General features: G+C 35.0%; 1 protein-coding gene across 1 annotated transcript; it reads right to left on the bottom strand.

Annotated features, from left to right (window-relative positions):
- Nucleotides 1-13,886: 13,886 nt before the first annotated feature.
- On the bottom strand, nt 13,887-19,916 carry LOC140148180 (uncharacterized). The gene is made up of 2 exons (XM_072170041.1): nt 19,672-19,916; nt 13,887-14,436 (listed from the first exon to the last, which is right to left on the bottom strand). Exons 1-2 carry the CDS (start codon nt 19,688-19,690, stop codon nt 14,129-14,131), a joined length of 327 nt encoding a protein of 108 aa, XP_072026142.1. The 5' UTR covers nt 19,691-19,916; the 3' UTR covers nt 13,887-14,128.
- Between the last annotated feature and the right edge of the window lie 1,073 nt (nt 19,917-20,989).

Here is a 20,989-nt window from a genome sequence, read left to right as displayed (position 1 = left end):
ATGAGAACAGCTAGGTGAACTAACTTGCCAGATTCGTAGAACAGAGCAATGTTAACTTCATCCAAAATGCACAGGGAATCTATCTATCTATCTATCTATCTATCTATCTATCTATCTATTTATCAGACTTGAACAAAAACTAATCAAGTTATGCATTCAAACACATTTTCCAATCTTTTTCATAACCAATTAGCAAAAATAACATATAATATTAAAATTATGAGCTAACTCTTACCCTATACTCAAGATTTTGAATGCTTAGACTTGTGCCAAGTCTTACAATTTTGTGACTACAATTGTCAAATTGCATGTTTTTGGACCATTTTCCCTCAAATTGCAAAAATATTTAAATTTGACTTTTATTACCAGTTAGAACTAACTAATGGATTAGGATTTAGCTATGTTTCATTTGGCAAAACAGGATAATATTTTTTTAATCCAAAAAAATGAGTGCTGTATTTTTCTGGAATGGGGAGTAGGCAAAAACAAACCCTACTATAACGTAATACTAGTATTGAATGGCTTTACTTTTAGTAGGATATAAGCATTGCATGAGACAGGAAAAAATATTTATATAATATTGAATGGCTTTGAGTGTGATACAAGAATATATTGCGAGATAGAAAAATATTGCACGAGTCGAAGACAGTGCAATATTTTTCTATCGAGTGCAATATATACTTGTATCACCTAAAATAAGCCATTCAATATTATTATTATTATTTATATCAGGCTTTTGCTATGCGGTAAAATGAATTTAAGCTTACCTAGCCACCGGGTTTAAACCAATGTGTATTGTAATGTAAGCTTATCTTTTGACCTTCTTGTTTTCTGCTCTTTACTCTCCAAAGACAATTTCGGAATAATTATATATAGGTTTATTTGTAGGCCTAGATGTGGATTATATTTCCTAAGGTTATCATCATCCAGAATTGTCGCGAATTAAGTTTAGTTTGTAATTTTACTTATTTATACAGTACGAAATCTCCTGTGAGCCGTTACGGTGTCTGTATTGTTGTGCTGTTGTATCATGGCGTGTGTTGGTGCTGTCACCATGGTAATCGCGCGACACGTGACATAATCTGCATACAATATTTAAAAAATATTGTATTGCATCCGGTATTTTGCAAATATTGTACAATATGCAGTTTTATTGTATCGCTCAAAAGCCTGATATAAATAAAAATGCTCATTCTTGTATCACACTATAAAATAAGCCACTTAATATTATAATTATCATTTTGATCGGACTTGGTAAAAATAAATTAAATTTGACAGATATGACAAAAAAAAAGTAGATTTTTGACATTGGTTGAGGTGTCATTTTAAAGCTGAAAATGAATTCTTTCAAAATCTGCAATAAACAGAAAATGACCTAGAGCCGAATTTACTACCACTTTGTGGTGGATGGTCACATATATTAATGAACCAGCTTTATTCCTAGTAAGATAAAATATTGATCTACCCTACTACAAAATCACTCTATAAATGTTTCTGTCATATATTCAACATCATCTATAATATAATATGGATTCAGAGTATAACATTCACATAAATGTCATCTATCTCTGCAAGTATTTATTTTCAAATTTTCATCTTGAAGAAGACCTGCACCTCAAAATGATATCTGCTCTGTAAATCACCATATTCATTAATAACTATTGAAATATATCTAGTAGCGATGTTGGGACTGTAAAATATCAAGTCCCAGTACTACAATTATTGAATCAGATATTAGTTTTGAACTCAAGTAATATGATGTATTTTCACACCATATTTATGATAATGACATACTAAATAATATACTACTCCCAAATCTAGAAATTGCTGAACTAATTCAATGTGGCAGAACTTTGATATAGTATTAAATTATTATCAGTACTAGCGGGATGCCTGCGCTCCATATGGGCCCCTGCTAGCTGAGTAAATTGGAGTGCTTACTAAAAACAGGAGGAATCACTGAACAGGTAGAATCACTGAAAAGGTAAAATTTTATTTATTTAAATCTGTCCTTCCTTACATTTCCTTTTTAGCTTGTCTTTTTTTTTCCTTCATATTTTGTTCCCATTTTTGTATTTGCTGCTTAGCTTGCAATTTGTTGTGTCTGATGTGCTCTGAGGCCCCACAAAAAATACTGTGCAAAGATGAGTGACCGACCCCTTAAACATTTTAAATGTAAATTTTTAATAAATTATATAGCAGAAATTTCTGCCAAACGCGTCATACTCCATATAGTGCTTTTTTTTCATATAAAGTAGTGTGCAATATGTTGACTTTTTTCCAACAAAACATTAACTCTCTTCACGCGGGTGTCGACTGCAGACGACATGTTTCAAAATTTTTTCAAAAATTCAAAAATTTCAGAAATATAAATTTTCATGACCATATTTGGAATCAGCATGAAAAATGCATTAAAATGAGTACAAACAAGCCTAGTATTGGTTCAGTAGTTTTTAAGATAGCTCTTGATATTTTGAGAAAATATTTCAAAACTTCAACTTTTTCCGTTGAAGCGCATGGCTAGCACGCAGAGCATTAAATGTGTTTAAACTAGCAAAATGAATCAATCACATTGGAGGATATTAATTGAAATTAATTTTTGTTTTTTCAGTACTTTTTGCCTAATTATCAATTGCATTTATAATAAATAAATAAATAAATTTTGGATTTATAAAGTGCCTTTCTCCAGATCTTAGAGGACTCAAAGCGCTGTAATTTCGCTGCAATGGTGAATCATCACAATCAGATCGCATCAACTAGGTTGCTGCCGAACGCAGCACACCTATCCGCATTTAGATTGTAACATCCACCAATTATCTGTGCAGCTCCCCAAATTCCATTGGGCGGAGGAAGTTTTTGATAACCAAACAACTAATCACCGATTTTTGCGATACAGGAGGAAACCGGAGATCCCGGAGAAAACCTGCGAGAGCGAGCATGGAATCAGGGTTAAACCAAGTGCACATGAGTCCTTGGGCTGCGCCGGGGCTTGAACCCGGGACCTCAGTGGTGCAAAGCGAGGGAATTACCGCTGCGCTAACTCGCCCTCCCTGCTAACCATGCAACCCCTGAAAGTCATCATCTTCTTTTAATTGGTTAAAGAGGCGAGGTCTACAAATAAAACAATATTTTTCCAAATTTTGAGTTGTATAGCTCCAGCAGTTTTGGTATGAAAAGCAAAAACATGTATAACAATACCCCATAGGATAGTTCATACACTTCCGGTGTGGTTATCACAATTCATATCATTTTTGTTAACACCATTTAAATGAAAAATATCTTGGACATTGGCACAAGCAGACTTGTTTTACTATAGCCGACTCAAGGGGCAAGAAAAATAATATGGAGAATGCCCCCCTCCCCCCGTAGCACCGCCACTACCCCCACATCATCCATTCAGCTTAGAATTTAGATACAAGATTTGATTTCTATGAGCAGATATTTTTTTTTTTTTTTTTTTTTTTTTTTTTTTTTTTTTTTTTTTTTATTTTTTTTATTTTTTTTTTTGGCATCGATGGGACATCGTATAAAACATTGGTTAGTATATATTTAAAGAAAGAAAATGAACAGTATAACATGCAGAACCATCTCAAGAGTTAAACCAGTAAAGTGCTGTGTGTTTTGAATTATTTACCAGTCTTCAAATTGTCAGTTTCAAGTGCAATATCTAAAAAAAATATTAAAAAATCTGACCTACCGACCCAACTGTTTTATAAGCCTCTATGGACAAACAAACAATTTTTTTTTGGCCTTATCAGCATAATTTTGGACATAATACAACTTAATTTGTTAGTACAAAACATTACATAATTAGAATTCAAGGAAGTGCTTGATGATGTTGGAGGGTACACAGAAGCAGCCCTAAATCAGTTAAGGTAATCAAGCTTCCAACGAGCCGTGGGCGGCTACGTAGCTTCTTAAGCTCCCTAATGGAAAACACCGCCACACATCAGCCAAGCCGGACATCATCCATTCAGCTTAGAATTTAAATACAAGATTTGATTTCTATGAGGAGATATTGTTTGATGAGGATGGGCATCTTATCAATACTCAGTTCTTGCGAGTGCCGCTGACTTCCTTTTTACCACCTACTATTGGATCATTTTGGAAACTACCTACACCTTTTTTCTAGGTAATAACAGCAGAGCTTTGACCAAAATTGCTTTCACAACTGCATCTGGAAAATGGTGATTATTGGATTAATGTAACCTATAAACCCGTATTTTGGTTAATCGGCCATCTCCCAAGGCTGGAATTCAAAGATAATTTGGTACTAGATATACAGGGATGATTTGCTTGCCAGAACTTATGTTAAATTGCACTTAGACAGAGAAGCAAACCGATGCAAAACCTCCAATTCTAGAGTTTTTGCAGCATGAAACTAATATTATTATTATTAGGCCCCCCAAAAAGGTTTGATTGCCCTTTCCCGACTGCGTGCCCCCAACATTAAAAAAATACAGTTGCTCCCCCCCCCCAAGTGGAAATGTAGCTTATAAACATTTGATACAGTTCTCAGCACTAATTATTGGTCTTAAAAGGTGTAGACATAATTTATTCACTTATAAACATCAGTGAATGCTGTAAAACAAAGGCTGATCCACCGCTGTACACAGGAAAAACAGCAGCTGGATGGATACTGAGGAATTCCCTACCAGGATGTATTGTCAGTTGGGCTTGGGTGGGTTTGAATAGTTATAGTAAGGTTTGGGGATGGGTTAGAATTTGTGTAAGATCAAGAAAAACATAAAGAAAAATTCCAAAGTCATTGCAAATTACCATTCTGGCCTTTGATTTTTTAATCAACCAGGATGAATCCATCTAGTATTTAGGTTTTGGTCGAGTGACTCTCCGAATCCACAAAAAAACTCCTTGGGATCATTTTAAACGGAGTGTGGAGGGGTACGATCGCACTTGCACTTCTCAAAAGACAAGGCCTGAAAGTCTTTAAAATACCAAGTAATTACAGAAATCGGCAAAGCGTTTGATTTCAGAGAATAATAGCCTATATATGTGAGCGACTGAGCGTACACCACGAATGAGCCGTAAAGACGGCAAATTGTATTCCGAGTTACAGTGTAAAATGTGCATGAAGGTCGTATTCATAGGTACCTCAATTTGGTTCTACATTTATCTCATTTTTATAGCACCAGTCAAACACCTTTTAAACCATGTATCCTATAGTTGAAGAGGAAAATAATCCCGCTTCTGAGTATTGTTTAAAGTCAATTGATATACCATTTTAAAGCTTATGATAGGCCTAAATATTTTCTAAACACAAAATAAAACAAAATTGACTGGGCTGACTTTATGGCTCATTCGTGGTGTGTGGTCACATACGATACACAGAAACTCCAGTTTTGGAGGTTTAAATAATAATAACAATATTAGTTTTATGCTCTAAAATCGGAGCTTTTGCAATGGGTGCAAAACCTCAAATTTTGGAGTTTTCGTGCATAGTACGCAGAAACTCTGATTTTGGAGTTTCTGTGGCGGGCACACACTCCGAAATCAGTGTAACTACATATGTGGATATGAGCCAGCCTTATTGCATTGTGCAATAATTATTCAATATTCTGGTTTGGCTCTGGATATGAATCAATTATCAGAATACAAATCTGGATACAACCTAATGATCAGAAATTAAACTGGATCAGGACCAGGATCAAAATCAAGATCTAGAACCTGGATCTGTAGACTGTTAACAGGATCTGAATCTGTCCCAGGATCACAATCAAAGCCTACTATTATTCTTTTAACATGCTTTACAAGGCAGATGCTTCCCTACATATGAAAGGCTTGTTGTTCCAGTAATATTAGCCAACTGAACATAAAGGAAGCCTAGACACTAGGCTTGTTCAGACGATCGCTTGTAAAGTCGCTTGTAACTACATTCAAATGTAAACTTGTATGTAGTGCCCGTCTAAACGCACTCGCATGTAGCTACATGCAAGTTACAAGTGACGATTTTACATGTAAGATATCTTACATGTAGCGAGCAACATTAGAATGTAAGGCCAGTGTGAACAAGACTTGCATGTTAACTCGCTTGTAAGCATGACCTTGATGACCCAATCCTATTCTGATTGTGCATAATCATGGCATGATTTACCAGTGAAGGTCACTCTTACAAGTGAGTTGGCTTACAAGTAAGTCCCGTGTGGACACACACTCGCTTGTAGCATACCGTAATGTAATTGCTGGCTCGCTTGTAAGTAACATTCAAAAGTAGTCTAAACACACCTACTGTTAGTGATGCAATCAAAGCTACCCCAATAGTGCCTGGAGATGAGATCAATGGCCTTATACTGTCTCTACTTAACGCCAATTTATTACTTCAGTACCATATGGTCTTAAGGGCAACACATAATGGTGATGCATCGGTACAAAGTTACTGTATAAAAGGCCACATTTTTAATATTGTCTAGTTTTAGTCCTATCCAAAGCCTATAATGAAAATATCATAAATATGCATTACATAATAACATTGATACATTAACCTATTCTATTTCCATTGCATGTTTTGTTTCCTTCATTTCTGCTGGTGGGGCAGCATACATGTACTATATGTGACACAATCTGGTCCATCAAGGCCAAAGGCAGCAAATCTGAAATTGATATACAGGCAAAAATATGGAGAAGGAAAAAACATAAGAAAACAGACATTCAAACTTCATAACTGTTTAGAACCAAGTATGCTAGACCTTTGGTGTTTTTAGTATGATATAGCCTAATGTTTGTATGGTAATAAATATAGTAACTCAATTTCTAAAGGTGCCTCCTTTGGCCTCCATGGACCAGATTGTGTCACATATTTGTATCCAGGTTTTCATAAACTGTGTTATTTAAAAGCACAAAGGGTTGCATAGCTATATTGGGGAAAGAAGAATTACGCATTCCACACTAGCACAATTAAACATGAATTTACAAGTGAAAATATGACATGGATAGGCAGATATACCAGAGTAAAAACTCTGGAAGGGGACTTGAACCCCAGACATCTCGCTTGTCAGGCGAGTGTTCTACCACTGAGCCACACAGACTGCCCCTGATAAACAGGAATCAAGTCTGGTACTTAGGCCAAAAAAAAAATATGTTGTGTTGCCCTCCGCGGCCGGGTCAAAATCGCGAAAATCTTGGCCCGGGTTTTTTTTTTTTTTTTTTTTTTTTTTTTTTTTTTTTTTTTTTTTTTTTTTTTTTAAATTTTTTTTGTAACAAATGATTTTTTTTAAATCATACATGTACCCCAAGCCTATTCCCGGATCCCTGATGTTCACTAAAAAGATTGTGCCCCAAGCCAGCATTTTAATTGGATAGTATCATAGTAGGACTTACTCATTGAATCCCAACAACATGGGATGTTAGGCCCTTCACAATTGATTTTGAGTTTCCTATTTCCCGCCCGCATCAAAAATTGAGAATGCAAAATATTTAATTATTTGATTTTTATCTGTCATTTTCTCTGTTAAATGACATTTTTGTTACATTAATTTGCTACTTTCTTACTTTGATCATGAATCCTAAACAAACAAATAACATCTATTATTATCAATGTATAAAATCACCATAATTGCAATATGATCTGCAGTGCCAAAATGTACCATGCAGGATGTTGATATTGGGCTGTGACCACTTGTTTCAAAATGAAGAAAATAATAAGTAATAAATAACTAATAATTAAGTTACCTTATGCCTTTTTTAAAATATTTAAATAGTAAACTAAGAATTAATTGTGAAGGGTCTTAATATTAATATTTACTTCAATAAAATATTAAACATTGGGTAGAAAATACAGCCAATATTATGCATATGCCTCTCTTCACTCATGTTACTGTGAAATAGTAGGTATCAAATGGTTGAGTTGGTAAAAAAAAAATTTTAAAAAAAAAAAAGAAATCCGGCCGGCTGTACTACCAGATTTTAGGCTTGGGAGAGCAACACAACAATTTTTTTTTTGGGCCTTATGGATATGTGAAGAAGCCTACTTGCATTTTGTTTTTCTGTTGGGTAACCCACTCTCTGCAAAGTGCCAAAGGGAAGGAACCATTGTAACCAAAATTGTGAGTGTTCAGTGTTAACATGATCCATATGACCAAGTTCAGTTTCTTTTTCATATTTGATGTTGCGGAATGACTTGGTGTGGTCAATTGTGGACAGGTCTCATTAATTGCCAAAAAAAGGCCTTTTCACTGCTAACTTGCATACACATATCTGCAAATAATTAACAGTATATTTCACTGGTGTGCATCCTATATAGATCCTGCCTGCACATGTATGCGAGACGTGACTACAGCATTACTATCTAATGCAACAGCACACTGTCTTCGTCATTTCCAATTCTCAGAATCTTGGCCCATTTCATTCATCTGCATCACAGACATGAAAACACAGGCCATACACAAATTAGACGCTAGCTAAGGCAGCCAGCCAGCCAGCCAGCCAGCACACAAATCTATGTCCTCATTGCTGTTGTCAATGATATATTGACCATTAATTAATCCACTTTGCAGCTTAAACACAGTAACCGATCAAAATCATTATTACATGTATGTTTTCAGGGTTATTAGGAGTTTAGAAAACCTAATAATGATAATATTGGATGGCTTATTTTGCATGATACCATAACATATCGGATTCGTCATACAAATATCTGACTCATCCGATATGTTATGGTATCATGCTCAGCCATCCAATATTATATCAAACTTGGTATGGTGATAGGATATGGTGGCCTGATGTGCTGTATAGTTTTGTGTCATGTTATTTGCATATCTATGAATATTAATGAGCTTATTTGCATATTGCATATTAATTGTATTTACAAACCTTTGTTATTTACACACCTTTGTGTGGGGGCCACCTTAATTATGAACAGCGTAGTTCTAGTTATATTGAATATTTATTTGAATTATTTGAATTTGCCAGACTACCATTATTGTGAATAACTTATGCTTATGCTTTTCATTTATTTATTTCTGGTGAGATCTCATATACCTTGGCAACCAATTTGATGATATGGTTCTTCTGGTTGAATTTTTTTTTTATTTCTTCTGATAATTGCTGATGGGTGGTACAACATATACATGTACGTGTACATGGGATCATGGGGTAGCCAGAACTCTTCTGGGTGTGGGCGACTTCCTCATCTGGAGCAAAACAAATTGAGGAAAAATGCAGGGGAAATGAGGAAAGGAAGAAGAAAAAGCGGGAGAGGAAGAGGGGAAAAAGTCTACGCACTATTCAGTGCCAGAACTATGAGGCTAGCTACTTCCCATCCCATGAAATAGATCCACATCAAGGGGTGTCAAATTTCAACTCTTTGCTGAAGTAAGAATTATAAAACAGTTCAAAAATTGCTTGAAACCCATCAAAATTCCCTCCCTCACAGAGTCCTCTCATCAGTGGTTGTGGAACACTTTTAACAAATGTAATAATGTTGGTGTATTAAAGCCATATTATAACATCTGCTGAGGAGAACACCCTCAATAGTTTTTCAAAATTCTGTTTTTTACATGATTATATTGTACTTTATTAAACCAATATACCCTGAAAAAATCAAGACTCTAGGTGCTGTAGTTTTGTCAAAATCCGAGATATTGAATAAAACGCCTGAATCAGCGTTTTATTATTACGATGGAAATATTAGTCGAACGCGTACACGATATTGACAACACAGTACGTGCATTGCGTGCGGGTCGGATATACACATCAAAGGATAGTACCGTAACACAACCGACGGAGTGATACACATTGGCGACATCGGCGCTGGTAGTAAATTCCAAGTTTCTTTGCTTTACCTCGGTTGTTTGGCTCAAAATTTAAAGGGGACATATCTGATAATAAAAGCTAACATTTTATGGCAAAGAAATACTTATCTATTTGGAATGAAAATGTTATAATATTGCTTTAACTAACAAATTTCTATCTACCACTGTTTGTCAATCTTTTATAAGTGCTCTCAAATAAACTCATCTCATAATACTAACCAATATAACCTCTTGATATAAATGATCACATCAAGATAATCTTGACATTATTAAAGGTCTTTTAATATTGCCAATTCTATAAAAGACTAACTAAAGGGCCTCACCCTGCCCTAAGCAATATATGCTAGCTTAATAGGGACTTGAATGGTCATCTAATATACAAGTTTCTAAGCAGATGTGCTTTTCACTGATAGATCAGTATTTGAATTTAGCACGAGCACCAGGGTCTTAGCTAGAAATTGAGGGTTGCCCGTCATTTGAAAAAACTGCCTGTCCTAATTTGACCTTTAAAACATTTACCAGACTTCTATATGATCCCATTGGGGGTTCAGAGAGTTCAAATATCTGCTGATATGGCCTTGTTCTACAAATCTGGTCTACTAAAAAGACCAATTAGCTTCTAAAAACATACAATTTATAATATAGCATCTCTCAAAGGCATTAATTTTGCCCGTCCCAGGAGCAAACTCCCCGTCTAAAATGACGGCCAGACGGGTGGCTAGCCAACACCATGACGAGCACTGATGACACTTTTGCTACTTGATTTTCTGAATTGCTACTAAAAATCAACATGCATCACTAGTCATTTATTGCTGAAGATGTTTTTAATTCTGACCATTCCCTAATGTTCTTTGACAACAATTTGTGTGAAAATCAACATGCATCACTAGTCATTTATTGCTGAAGATGTTTTTAATTCTGACCATTCCCTAATGTTCTTTGACAACAATTTGTGTGAAAAAGGTGGTTAAAAGATAATACTTGAATACATTATTGACATGAATAAATTTATTGGCAACTTTATTATGCAAAAAATTATATCTTCATAAAGCTCAATTTGTCAAAGATTTGACCAAAACACCATGAAAATGGCAATGGTGTAAATTAAAAGTGATTGTATGTGTTATTGCTCTGAGAATATTAGGATTTCTTCTGATTAATGGTGAAATTTAAAGATATTTGGGCCTATGGTTGAAGCTATTCTGCATCTTATTCGACTTAAATTAGGCAAAATTTGAAGGAAAAAAAATAAGTAGATTTTAAAAGTGATAAGCTGAAATTACTGATGTCCATCCAGACAGGCACCAAATCGACTTTACCATGACCTATCACTCAGGACCGGGCCTTTCAGGAGTTAAATGCCTCATGTCTGAATATGACTATCAATTGGAATCCCCTTGTACTCTCCTTGCAAACATTGTGAAGAAAGGTAAACAAGCAAGCAAAAATATGGAAACAATAGTAAAGTTCTGCAAGCAGCATTGACATTTACTGCAAATACAGACCTCCTGGTTGCCATGGAAACTGTTACTGATTTATATTTTCAATCACGGCATAAACCATCCTCCAATTCATATTGAAGCAAGGGCATTATTAACACATCTAATGCCTGCTTAGCTGGCTATCTCATCCATAGTTGTGCGTGTTGGAGTGTGCTTTATAGTCATTTTAAATTATATGCATGCAAAAATTATTTGCAGCATCATAATCAACTTCGATAAATCCAATCTATTAGGAGAATAACTGATGCTGTCTACACTGTTTATAAATGTCTATCTCATTCAATAATATGCAGTCGTTTCTATGAAAGAGTGTACAGAATGACATTATGATGAAAGAATCAATATGGATGATGTGAGCAGGAATTTTTCTGAAATATTGACAAGAATAGCTTAAAACGGACAATGGTCCCATCAAATGTGTTGTTTACCTAAATATCTTTTAAATATAAGAATTTCAGAAGAGATGTCGTAATGATTTTGATGATTTCATCACGATATCAACCGCTGTAAATAGTGCTTACATTTTGAATGTACACAAACTTGCTTCCATTGTACCATGCCAGCTGTCATTCCTAAAAACCCATGCCAGTTAAGATATATAGGGTGAACTTCATCAGAACTTTCTATCAAAAACAAGAAGCCAGTAATATATTGTAATAAGATATGTGATTTGCATGATTTATTATGTAAGCCCTACATGTATTGTCCATGCACATATTAATTGTACTATACCAGTTTTTGTTGACTTCACAATCGCATCAGTGTGATTTGTTGTGCAGTAACTTCAGTAAAAGGTGTTTTGGGATTTGGCCCATATAAACACAATGTTACATAATGACCATTTTTCCTTCTAAAATTATTATACTGAATTTCTTTTGAAAGAACCCAATAAAACATTTTAAAAATATGTTACACCACAAAACATGCCTTAAATGCTACCTCAGCTTCTGAATTTCTGATACTCCATCATTTAATCTAAAAATGTTTGTAGCATTGATCAGTAAAAACATGGTAAAACCATAACTACATTTTCTAGAAGGTATAGCATTTAATAGACCATGCCCAGCACTCCTATTACAATATCTTCCATATGGGTTTCACTGACTCTCCTTCCATTGCTTGTCTGAAATGTCATCATCAGCAGCACAAATTGTTATTTGATATTGGAAGCCAGGGATAGATAGATACTAGTCTGATGCATTCTGGAATCAGTGCATCATGTGTATGCCACGTCTAGGTAAATACATTAATCTTACAAGCTTAGTTTACGCTATAGACATACGATACCCCTTTAGCATATCCCAAAATGCCACGTAGCTAGTGCATCTTGTGGCTGATAATAATGCGTTTTCCTCAAAATCTTCCACATATAATTATCAGTTATATGTAAAGAACAATTATGTCCATGTAAACTTATACTATATATAGCTATAGCTTCAAGGGAAGGCAGCAATTATATTTTGACAATTGCATATTATGGACTCATAAGGATATTATCAAACCCAGTTTAATGTATGGTCATGTAATCAAATATTTCATTCACAAAATAGGATCCTAAAACATTAGTATGGCCAGTACATTTCATAAGCAAAGCAACAAATGGAAAATAAATAGTTTTAAAAATGACTTTTCAATGATTTCTTTAATGCTTTTGCATTAAAGAAGTGTGGTCCGATTTTCCATGTTCTGTTTTCTATCTTAGATTAAGACCTACCATTAAACATTATGTTTCCAAATTTTGAGTTGTATTGTTCCAGCAGTTTTGACATGGGAAGCAAAAACATGTGTGGTTACCACAAATCACTACCTTTTTATTCACACCATTTAAACAAAAAATAACGTGAAATTTTACTTAGATAATGTGAGTCTTTCCTGGGCCCAAATCTTATCAAGCCTGTGCGAAAAGCACACAAATTTACATGTATTTCAAACAAGCTACCCAGTGATGTAGCATCATAGGGGCAGAGGGGCACGTACCCCCCAACTGATCTCAAAATTTAGAAAACCCCATAGGAAAATTGCCAAAAATGGCTTGTGCCCCCAATCAGACCCGCTGCCCCAATCAGACCCACTGCCCCCCCAATCATGGTCAGTGCCCCCCCATATGATGACCCGTGCTATGCCACTGAAGCTACCATATGAAGGTCATAATATCTATTTTCCCAGGAGGGGGTACTATAGGGTGCCCAGGCCTTAAGGGACCCCAGGCCCAGAGCCTATAATAACAGTCAACTCATTTCAAACAAGCTACTGTTTGGAGGACCACACAGGCATGTTAATATCATTTTTCCAGGGAGAGGAGGCCTAATCTGTGAGGTAAATATGCTATCCAACCAGAATTTTGATCTAGTCCCCCAGCTGTCAGTTGCTCTAGAAACTAAGCTAAACATATGAGCCTTTTCTGAAATATTTTGACTCCAAATAAAAAGTATTGGCAATTAACTAGTAGGCATTGTGTTGAGATAAGCTAGCAGGTTTTTTACGTTTTTTGTTCAAAAAGGTCCAAATTTGGGGGAAAAGTCCACTTTTCACAAAATCGCCCCTTGGAAAAAAAGTCCACTTTTTCAAAATCAGCACCCCCAAAAAAAATCCTGCATCACGGGCCTGACTGATACTCTTCATTTTGTTCCATCAGGTCACACATATTAAGCAACATAAAATCCATTACATGCATTTGACAACTCATTATCATGTATTTTGACATACTTTTGATATCATTAGCAGTAGCACAATATAATAAAAAGGATATTTCCATTCTACAAAGCTAATGCACGCTCTTCGTATAGGGTTATCCAAGGTCAAACAAAAGAGCGCCCTCGGTGGTCTAAGAGTTTGTTGTTGCTGATGTTGTTTTTGACGCTATTTACGATTCATAGTGCTAGCAGCAGTGAGGGCCTGTGTCCAAGCGTCACTAAGACCCGGCGCCCCCGCTTGAGTACCACCAAAAGCGGTAGTACTGCCTCCACCTGATTGTGCAGCTCTATTGGCAGCTAAGATGTTACTAAACGGAGTAAGTTGTGGAACTGAGCTTTGGGTGCCTCCAAATCCTGTACCACCACCAGCTGAAGATGTGGTTTGGTTTGGGGTGGTCCGTGTGGGTATGGCGTTACCGGTAATATAGGTCCCTCTGCTCGCAGTGGGCGCTGCCGCCACATTGTTATGAAGATCTGTAAGAAAATGTAAAATAAAATTCAGTTGATTTAAATGTTCTTTGGTTTGTTTAGTTTATTCTTTCTTTATTGAGGGTAACAACTTCAGTGACCAGCACTGCTTTCCAAGCAGGCCTTCAGTGAATACAAAACAAACTATTCGAAGTATAATATAGTATAATAGTACACAAAAGTAATACAATATAAGAAAAAAATGCAATGACAATTAGGAATTAATAAACTACATTGTATACTTTAACATGAAGTTTTTATTTTGTAAGCACTCTGAACCTTTTGGAAATGGCTCAAATGGTCTTTGTATTGTATTGTATCGTATCATATCGTATCGTATCGTAATCACTGGTGATAAACTGTTCCAAATATGAGCAGCTCTGATATGAAATGTACGCAAACCAGAAATTTTACAGTGTTGAATTTTGGAACATTCGGTGTACATGTATTAGAGGAATGATTTCTGATTACATGAGAATGATTATTATGAACAAATTCATACTGAGCTGATAAATATGTAGGACTAAGATTTCTTAAACAATTAAATGTAAGAATAAGCATATGATTTTTCCATCTTGTCACTTATTTGGATCCACCTAAGTGAGTATAAAACAAATCGTCCTAATATCAGCAGATAGAATTTTTCTAGTAAAACTAGTTTGTTTATTTGTTAAAAACTTGTTTGGTTTTAAAAGTATGTACAATGTCCATTTGTTGCTGGACTGCTTTTTCTATGTTTATTACAAATGTTATTTGTAACCAAAGCAAAATTTGTTTTTGAAGTGATACTGTAAAATATAAAAACGCCTGCCTCGTGTAAAAAGCCTTGCATATGAGCAAGAACTATTTTGCTTACTTGTACTTTGCTCTCTTGTTGGACTTGCTTATTAAAATAGTCATTTCTTGTTTTGTTTTCACAACTGCTTTCTAAATTTCTATCAATAAAGATGCAAATCATTTTAAATTCAATTCCTTTGTGATTTCACATCCATCATATTCCTTTATAGTTCTCTTCCTTCTACTTGGCCCTAGATTTTATCTGGTTGCTATGGAAACAAGTACTATACACTCTATGAATTCAATATTTGTGCAGCTTATTTACACAGTGAGGGCATATTTCATAAAATTTATCTAAATTTTGAAGAAATCAAGTCCTTGAAAGGCCTGTCTCACAAAAGACAAAAAAAGGCTAACTATTTTGAATAATCAAGTAGTGCTTGTGGCAACAGAAATTTCCATCTTAATGAGCATCTTTGACCTTTATATTATTACATGACCTCATCATGCAAGATGATTTGCATTTTTCAGTCCACTGGTTTAGAGATGGGAGCACTTATCACCAAAAAAAAATACCAAGCAATAATTGCCCTGTTTTAGGCCAAAATAGGATAACATTTGCACATATTGGCCCATCAATACCAACATTCGACTTCATTTGGAGCTAAAATGTGACATGGCATATCAAAAAGAGAAACGTTTGGGCAGGCTATCAATTTTGAGTTATTTACATATCTTAAATATAGACGCCGTTTTCCCCAATGAAATCAGATATTGAGTTCATAAGTTATGGTATTTTAAAATTGGAAATTGAGAAATCGGCCTTTAAAAATATTATTGACAATGTTGAGAGTAGGAATGATCTTGAAAAATGTCTGAAAAAATACAAGATGTCAGTTATATTCCAGTCTGAAACTAATATTTTAAACATTATTAACATCACAAATTTGCAACAAACCCAAATTGTGAAAAAATCACCTCCGGGTAGCTATTTTGCTATTTCTCCATTTACGATCCTGCCCAAAAGTGTCTCCTTTCGATATACATAATATGTACCACATCACAAATAGTCTGAGAGCAGAGGATGATTTAAGGAAGCCCCATCATGCACTGCAAACGTGTTATCACTAGAGTTTCAACTGCCACTTTACTTTTCAAATCCCATTGAATTCTGTGCAAAAGATGTTGCTTAAGAATTGTGCGTGTGTCATTATTACTTGGTCGATTTCAGAACAAAAGTGATGTATGCATAAAGGATAATTCACACCTTCTGTAGGTAACATAAAATGTGAAATCGACTAGCATTTTGAATCCGTTTTTATTGTAAATATATCAGTCCAAATTCAAATTTAACCATGCCCATCAATGCAATGTGCAAAGCAGTGGTGTCATGTTCACTCACACAGCTGTGCTAACTGCAAGTCAACACAGTGGCGTGGTGGGAAGTGCTTAAATCATCCTCTGGTCTGAGAGTGAAAATTGTTCATGTGCTTCACATGCCAATATCCCAGTCAAACCAGCACAAAATATGCTCATCCCCCTTAAACTATAATGCTTGTGTCCGCCACTATGTGGGTAGTGTAGCCACCACTTATTTTGAAGATAATTTTGAAGATTTACAGCAAATAATGAACTTTTTGTCCAAAAGTAGGCCCTACACTTCTTTTTATACAAAAATAACCCCACATGTACAACACACACCGACATCGCCTGGCTAATAATTACTTGGTACACCAGAGATACTAAAATCAATACCGGGATCGATACACGTGAATGTGCTATGCACGATTTTGATATTCAGGCGAAAATCTTTGGATACCGGGTAGAAAATGATGAATATCTCCCGTAAATGATTTCGTCTAAAGAAACCAGATGTGGTTCCTTGCACTTGAATATGTGTTGAACAGATATGATACGGTAGTCGTTAGCTAGCGACTTTCATCTCCCTGAAAATTGCCTCTTTTACAAACATAAACCATTTCAACTTTGGGGACACATCTTTAACTCAAGATTTTTGCTTATGCCATGCCTTTATATTGAATGAATGAATGAATGAATGAATGAATGAATGAATGAATGAATGACAGTATTAACAAAATGAATCAAGGAAGAAAACTATTTATTTATTTTGTTATTAATCTACATTTGTATAATTACTTGATGATTGACTAATTTATTTATTTACAATTTATTTATTATATGAATTATTTTGCTGAGCCATAGCCAGCCTATATTGGTCATTTCATTTTGTCACTCACATAAATGCCTCCCCCCCCCTAATTTTGTCCATGGAGGGATGTTTCCCTAAAAATCCTAATAGAAGAAAAAACAAAGCAATAATTGTGCCCCTTCATTTGGGGCTAAAATAGTCTGAAATTGAAAAAATTTTGCGAGCCAAATGTCCCAGTAACTTTGGAGGATAATATGCTTGTCACCTAAATAGTAATGCTTCAATGGAATGTTGAAATAATTTATATTTATTACAACAACAAAATTAGCAATCCTGTCTTTAGCTGCAGTACCCTGGCCACACACTACACAAATAGCATATGCCATTACTTGACAGTTGTCATGGTTACAGCTGCTTATGGAATCAGGCATAACTATCAGTATTCAGTATTAATCCAAAGGTTTTACCGATTGCATACAGAAATACAAATGCTGATATAATTGCTTTTAAATCAAGATTATAACTGTGATGAAATTCAGTACGGTATTTATTTTCAATTCAATTAAAAAACTTATTCAAATACGGTATAAATCAGAATCAACAAAATACAGTTGTTCTTCCACTGATCCGTATGGACACGTACATGTACATTAGTATTGCACACAAATTATAGAAATATTTGGGCTCAACCAAAATGGCATTTGTCCCATATCCGATATCAATTTTATAGTTTTCGGCGGCTTTGGAGAACCACTGGACCTACAAAAAATGTATTCTGAAATGCTAGGAAAAAAAATCATAAATGCATGGTTTTCCATGTATTTAATACATGATAGATGACAAGGTTTGCATATTCCAGAGGTGGGCACTTTAATGGTGGGTATCAGGCATGTCCAAAGATTCACGTAAAAAGGTTAGTTTTTCACAGATGGTCACTGTACGTAGCGTGAATAGGGTATCAAATTTATGTAAAATTGGTATAAAAGGGTCATGTTTTTGGAGCTCTAGTCTCAAACATACTTACATTTTAGCTGAGACGAATATATTTGTCTCAGCATTTTAGGGTAGTTTTGCCAAGTTTGGGATTTTGTGCTTTCTCCTTCATTCTTGAAAAATGTTAAACAAATTAGTCAGTTAGAGCCCGGGTTAGACTTTATAAAGCCTGCATTATGAAAAAGCTCCTGAAGGCAACGGCTTATTATTTAGGGTTAAAAGCACCTGTTTCTGTGTGTTTACTTGTTTAGGGGTAATAATTGCATCATTAGGGTTGGGGAAAAGACAACTTCTTGTTTTATAGAGTAGCATACATGTATCGTGCTACTTATACTTGTTAGGGTGCTTTTGTGATTCTATGGAAGCACCTGACACCCCCTTGCCCCGGGTCCATAAACTGTCATTTTTTATAATATTGGCCGATATCCGATACGATATTTTCAAATTAATTTTCATCATCACAAACATTTTCACGACTTATAAATACCGTATTCATTAATGACGAATTAATGAATAATTTGTAAAATGACAAAGAAACATTATGTAATATGACAAATATTTTTAGTGCATGACAAATTAAATGACTAATTAAATAACTAATTTTTAATTCATATAAATTCATCATTAATTTGTCACGCACTAAAAATTGTTAGTTTAATATACTGTGAGCTATGTTACGCTCTCATTTACGTATCTTAAAACGTCTATGAAATGGCGAAATCGGTTTTAAAATTCACTCAAGTTTGCTTTTTATGACCTTGGATTTAGTAAAACCAGCCCATTTTGTACAAGTATAGACGGTAGCCAGGTATATAAACATAGCTCACATTTTTTGGTTTAAAAACATCATCATGACTTCCTGAAAGAAAAGTATTTAAGTGGTGTTGGCAATCTTTTACATCCAAAACTAGTGTATTTACTCTTAAAAAACACAAAAAGCAGGTCTTTTTGAACAACTTTTATTTTTTCAGTTTTGAAAGTGGATTGGCACCGGATTTTGTAGAATGAGCGATATGTTCATTACGAAAAACACCTTACAAAAATAGTACTGTGTGCACTTTTTATCAAGCATTCTTCATAAATCATTGCGATTTTACCAATAACCCATATTGGTACTTGGTAGATTTTATAGCAGATTATTCCAGAGCGCTAGTAGCAGCCAAATGCGATGTTGACTCAATCACATTACATTGAGAGGACGGAGCTCCTTGAAGCATTGCCAAATTCGGCACCGTCCATCACACATAACATACAATATTCCTTTTATCACAAAACAAACAAACACAGATCATTACATTTACCCTTTCGTTGTGTATCCATGGCTCTTTTCCGGGCGGTCTAGGGAAAAAGGCCAATAATTGTACAAAAAATATCAGTAATATCACGATAAATATATCCAATGTTCTTCCATGGTTGTAGGTTCGCTCTACTGTGTGTGTAGTGTTTCCAATAACATCCGGGATTGGTTTGAGTTATCACGAAGCTGGATGAAACAACGGGGATGCTAGAGACACATGATGCGGGTTCCACTATCCAAGAATTTCTCTTCAGCGCTTTGGTTTATTCCACGATGCTGAATGGGGGTTTCCCCGCGTTCGTTAAAGGGGCTTCCTTCATTAATATTTCATTATAGATAATTAGAAAATGTAGACAATTCTATCGTTGTTGGGATATGTACGGGATGCAGGATGTCTCTTCTAGTCTTCTTGAAATAAAGATATATTATATTGTTTCATCCCCATCCCACTATTTGATTTTGCTACCAACAAAAAACGTAAATTTAGTCAAATAATTTGGTAAAATAATTTGTTTGTTTTTAAAAGCACTTTACGGTACAAAAAGCAAGGAATCCTAAACTAACAAATTCTAAACTATAACTAAGTAAGAAACACACAAAGAAAGAAAGAAACAAACAAAAAGAGACAAGCATTACAAATAAACAACCAAAGAGAGAGAGAGGAAGAAATAAAGAAACAGACGCTGTAGAAAAACAACAACCAGGGAATACTTTACTGGCAAACGAAGTAAATGAATGGAATAGGGAACGAAAAGGGCTTTAACAACGGAAGTAGGCCTAGGCTATAGGCCTAATTGCACAAGGCAAAATGAAATTTACAGAATACATAAATCCAAGAGATAACATGATCGACGCAATCCAAACCTCAAGTTCATTTCCATCTAACTATCTGCAATTTATTTTGTATTGATTTTTACATGTTGATGTAACACATGTGTTGTGTTTTCTTTTGTATTTAGGCGATGATGATTGTGAAGACCAGTAAGTTAATCAATTACCCTAAGGCAGCCCGTCGGGTTGCTTACAACTAGTAAATAGAAATCAATCGAGATAGTGAAATTCACATGCATGCCTTTGTTTATTATAGGTACAAAAGGCAAACCTTTTGGCCCAAGCATAATGCATATTTTACATTGAAAATAAAATTAAAAGTACAAGAGAGTCAAGGAAACCTATACATAAATATGTTGTCTAAGTTCACTTTGCCAACTAAACTATATCATTTATTTTTGTGATGAGAAGATTCCAGAGGGAGTTCAATGTTTCGTGAAAAACTTGCTCTATGAGAGTGAGACAACATATCAAATTACCATAAGGCCGGC

Source organism: Amphiura filiformis, chromosome 3, assembly GCF_039555335.1.
Source record: "Amphiura filiformis chromosome 3, Afil_fr2py, whole genome shotgun sequence".
Classification (NCBI taxonomy): Eukaryota; Metazoa; Echinodermata; class Ophiuroidea; order Amphilepidida; family Amphiuridae; genus Amphiura; species Amphiura filiformis.
This window is presented reverse-complemented; position numbering and strand designations above follow the sequence as displayed.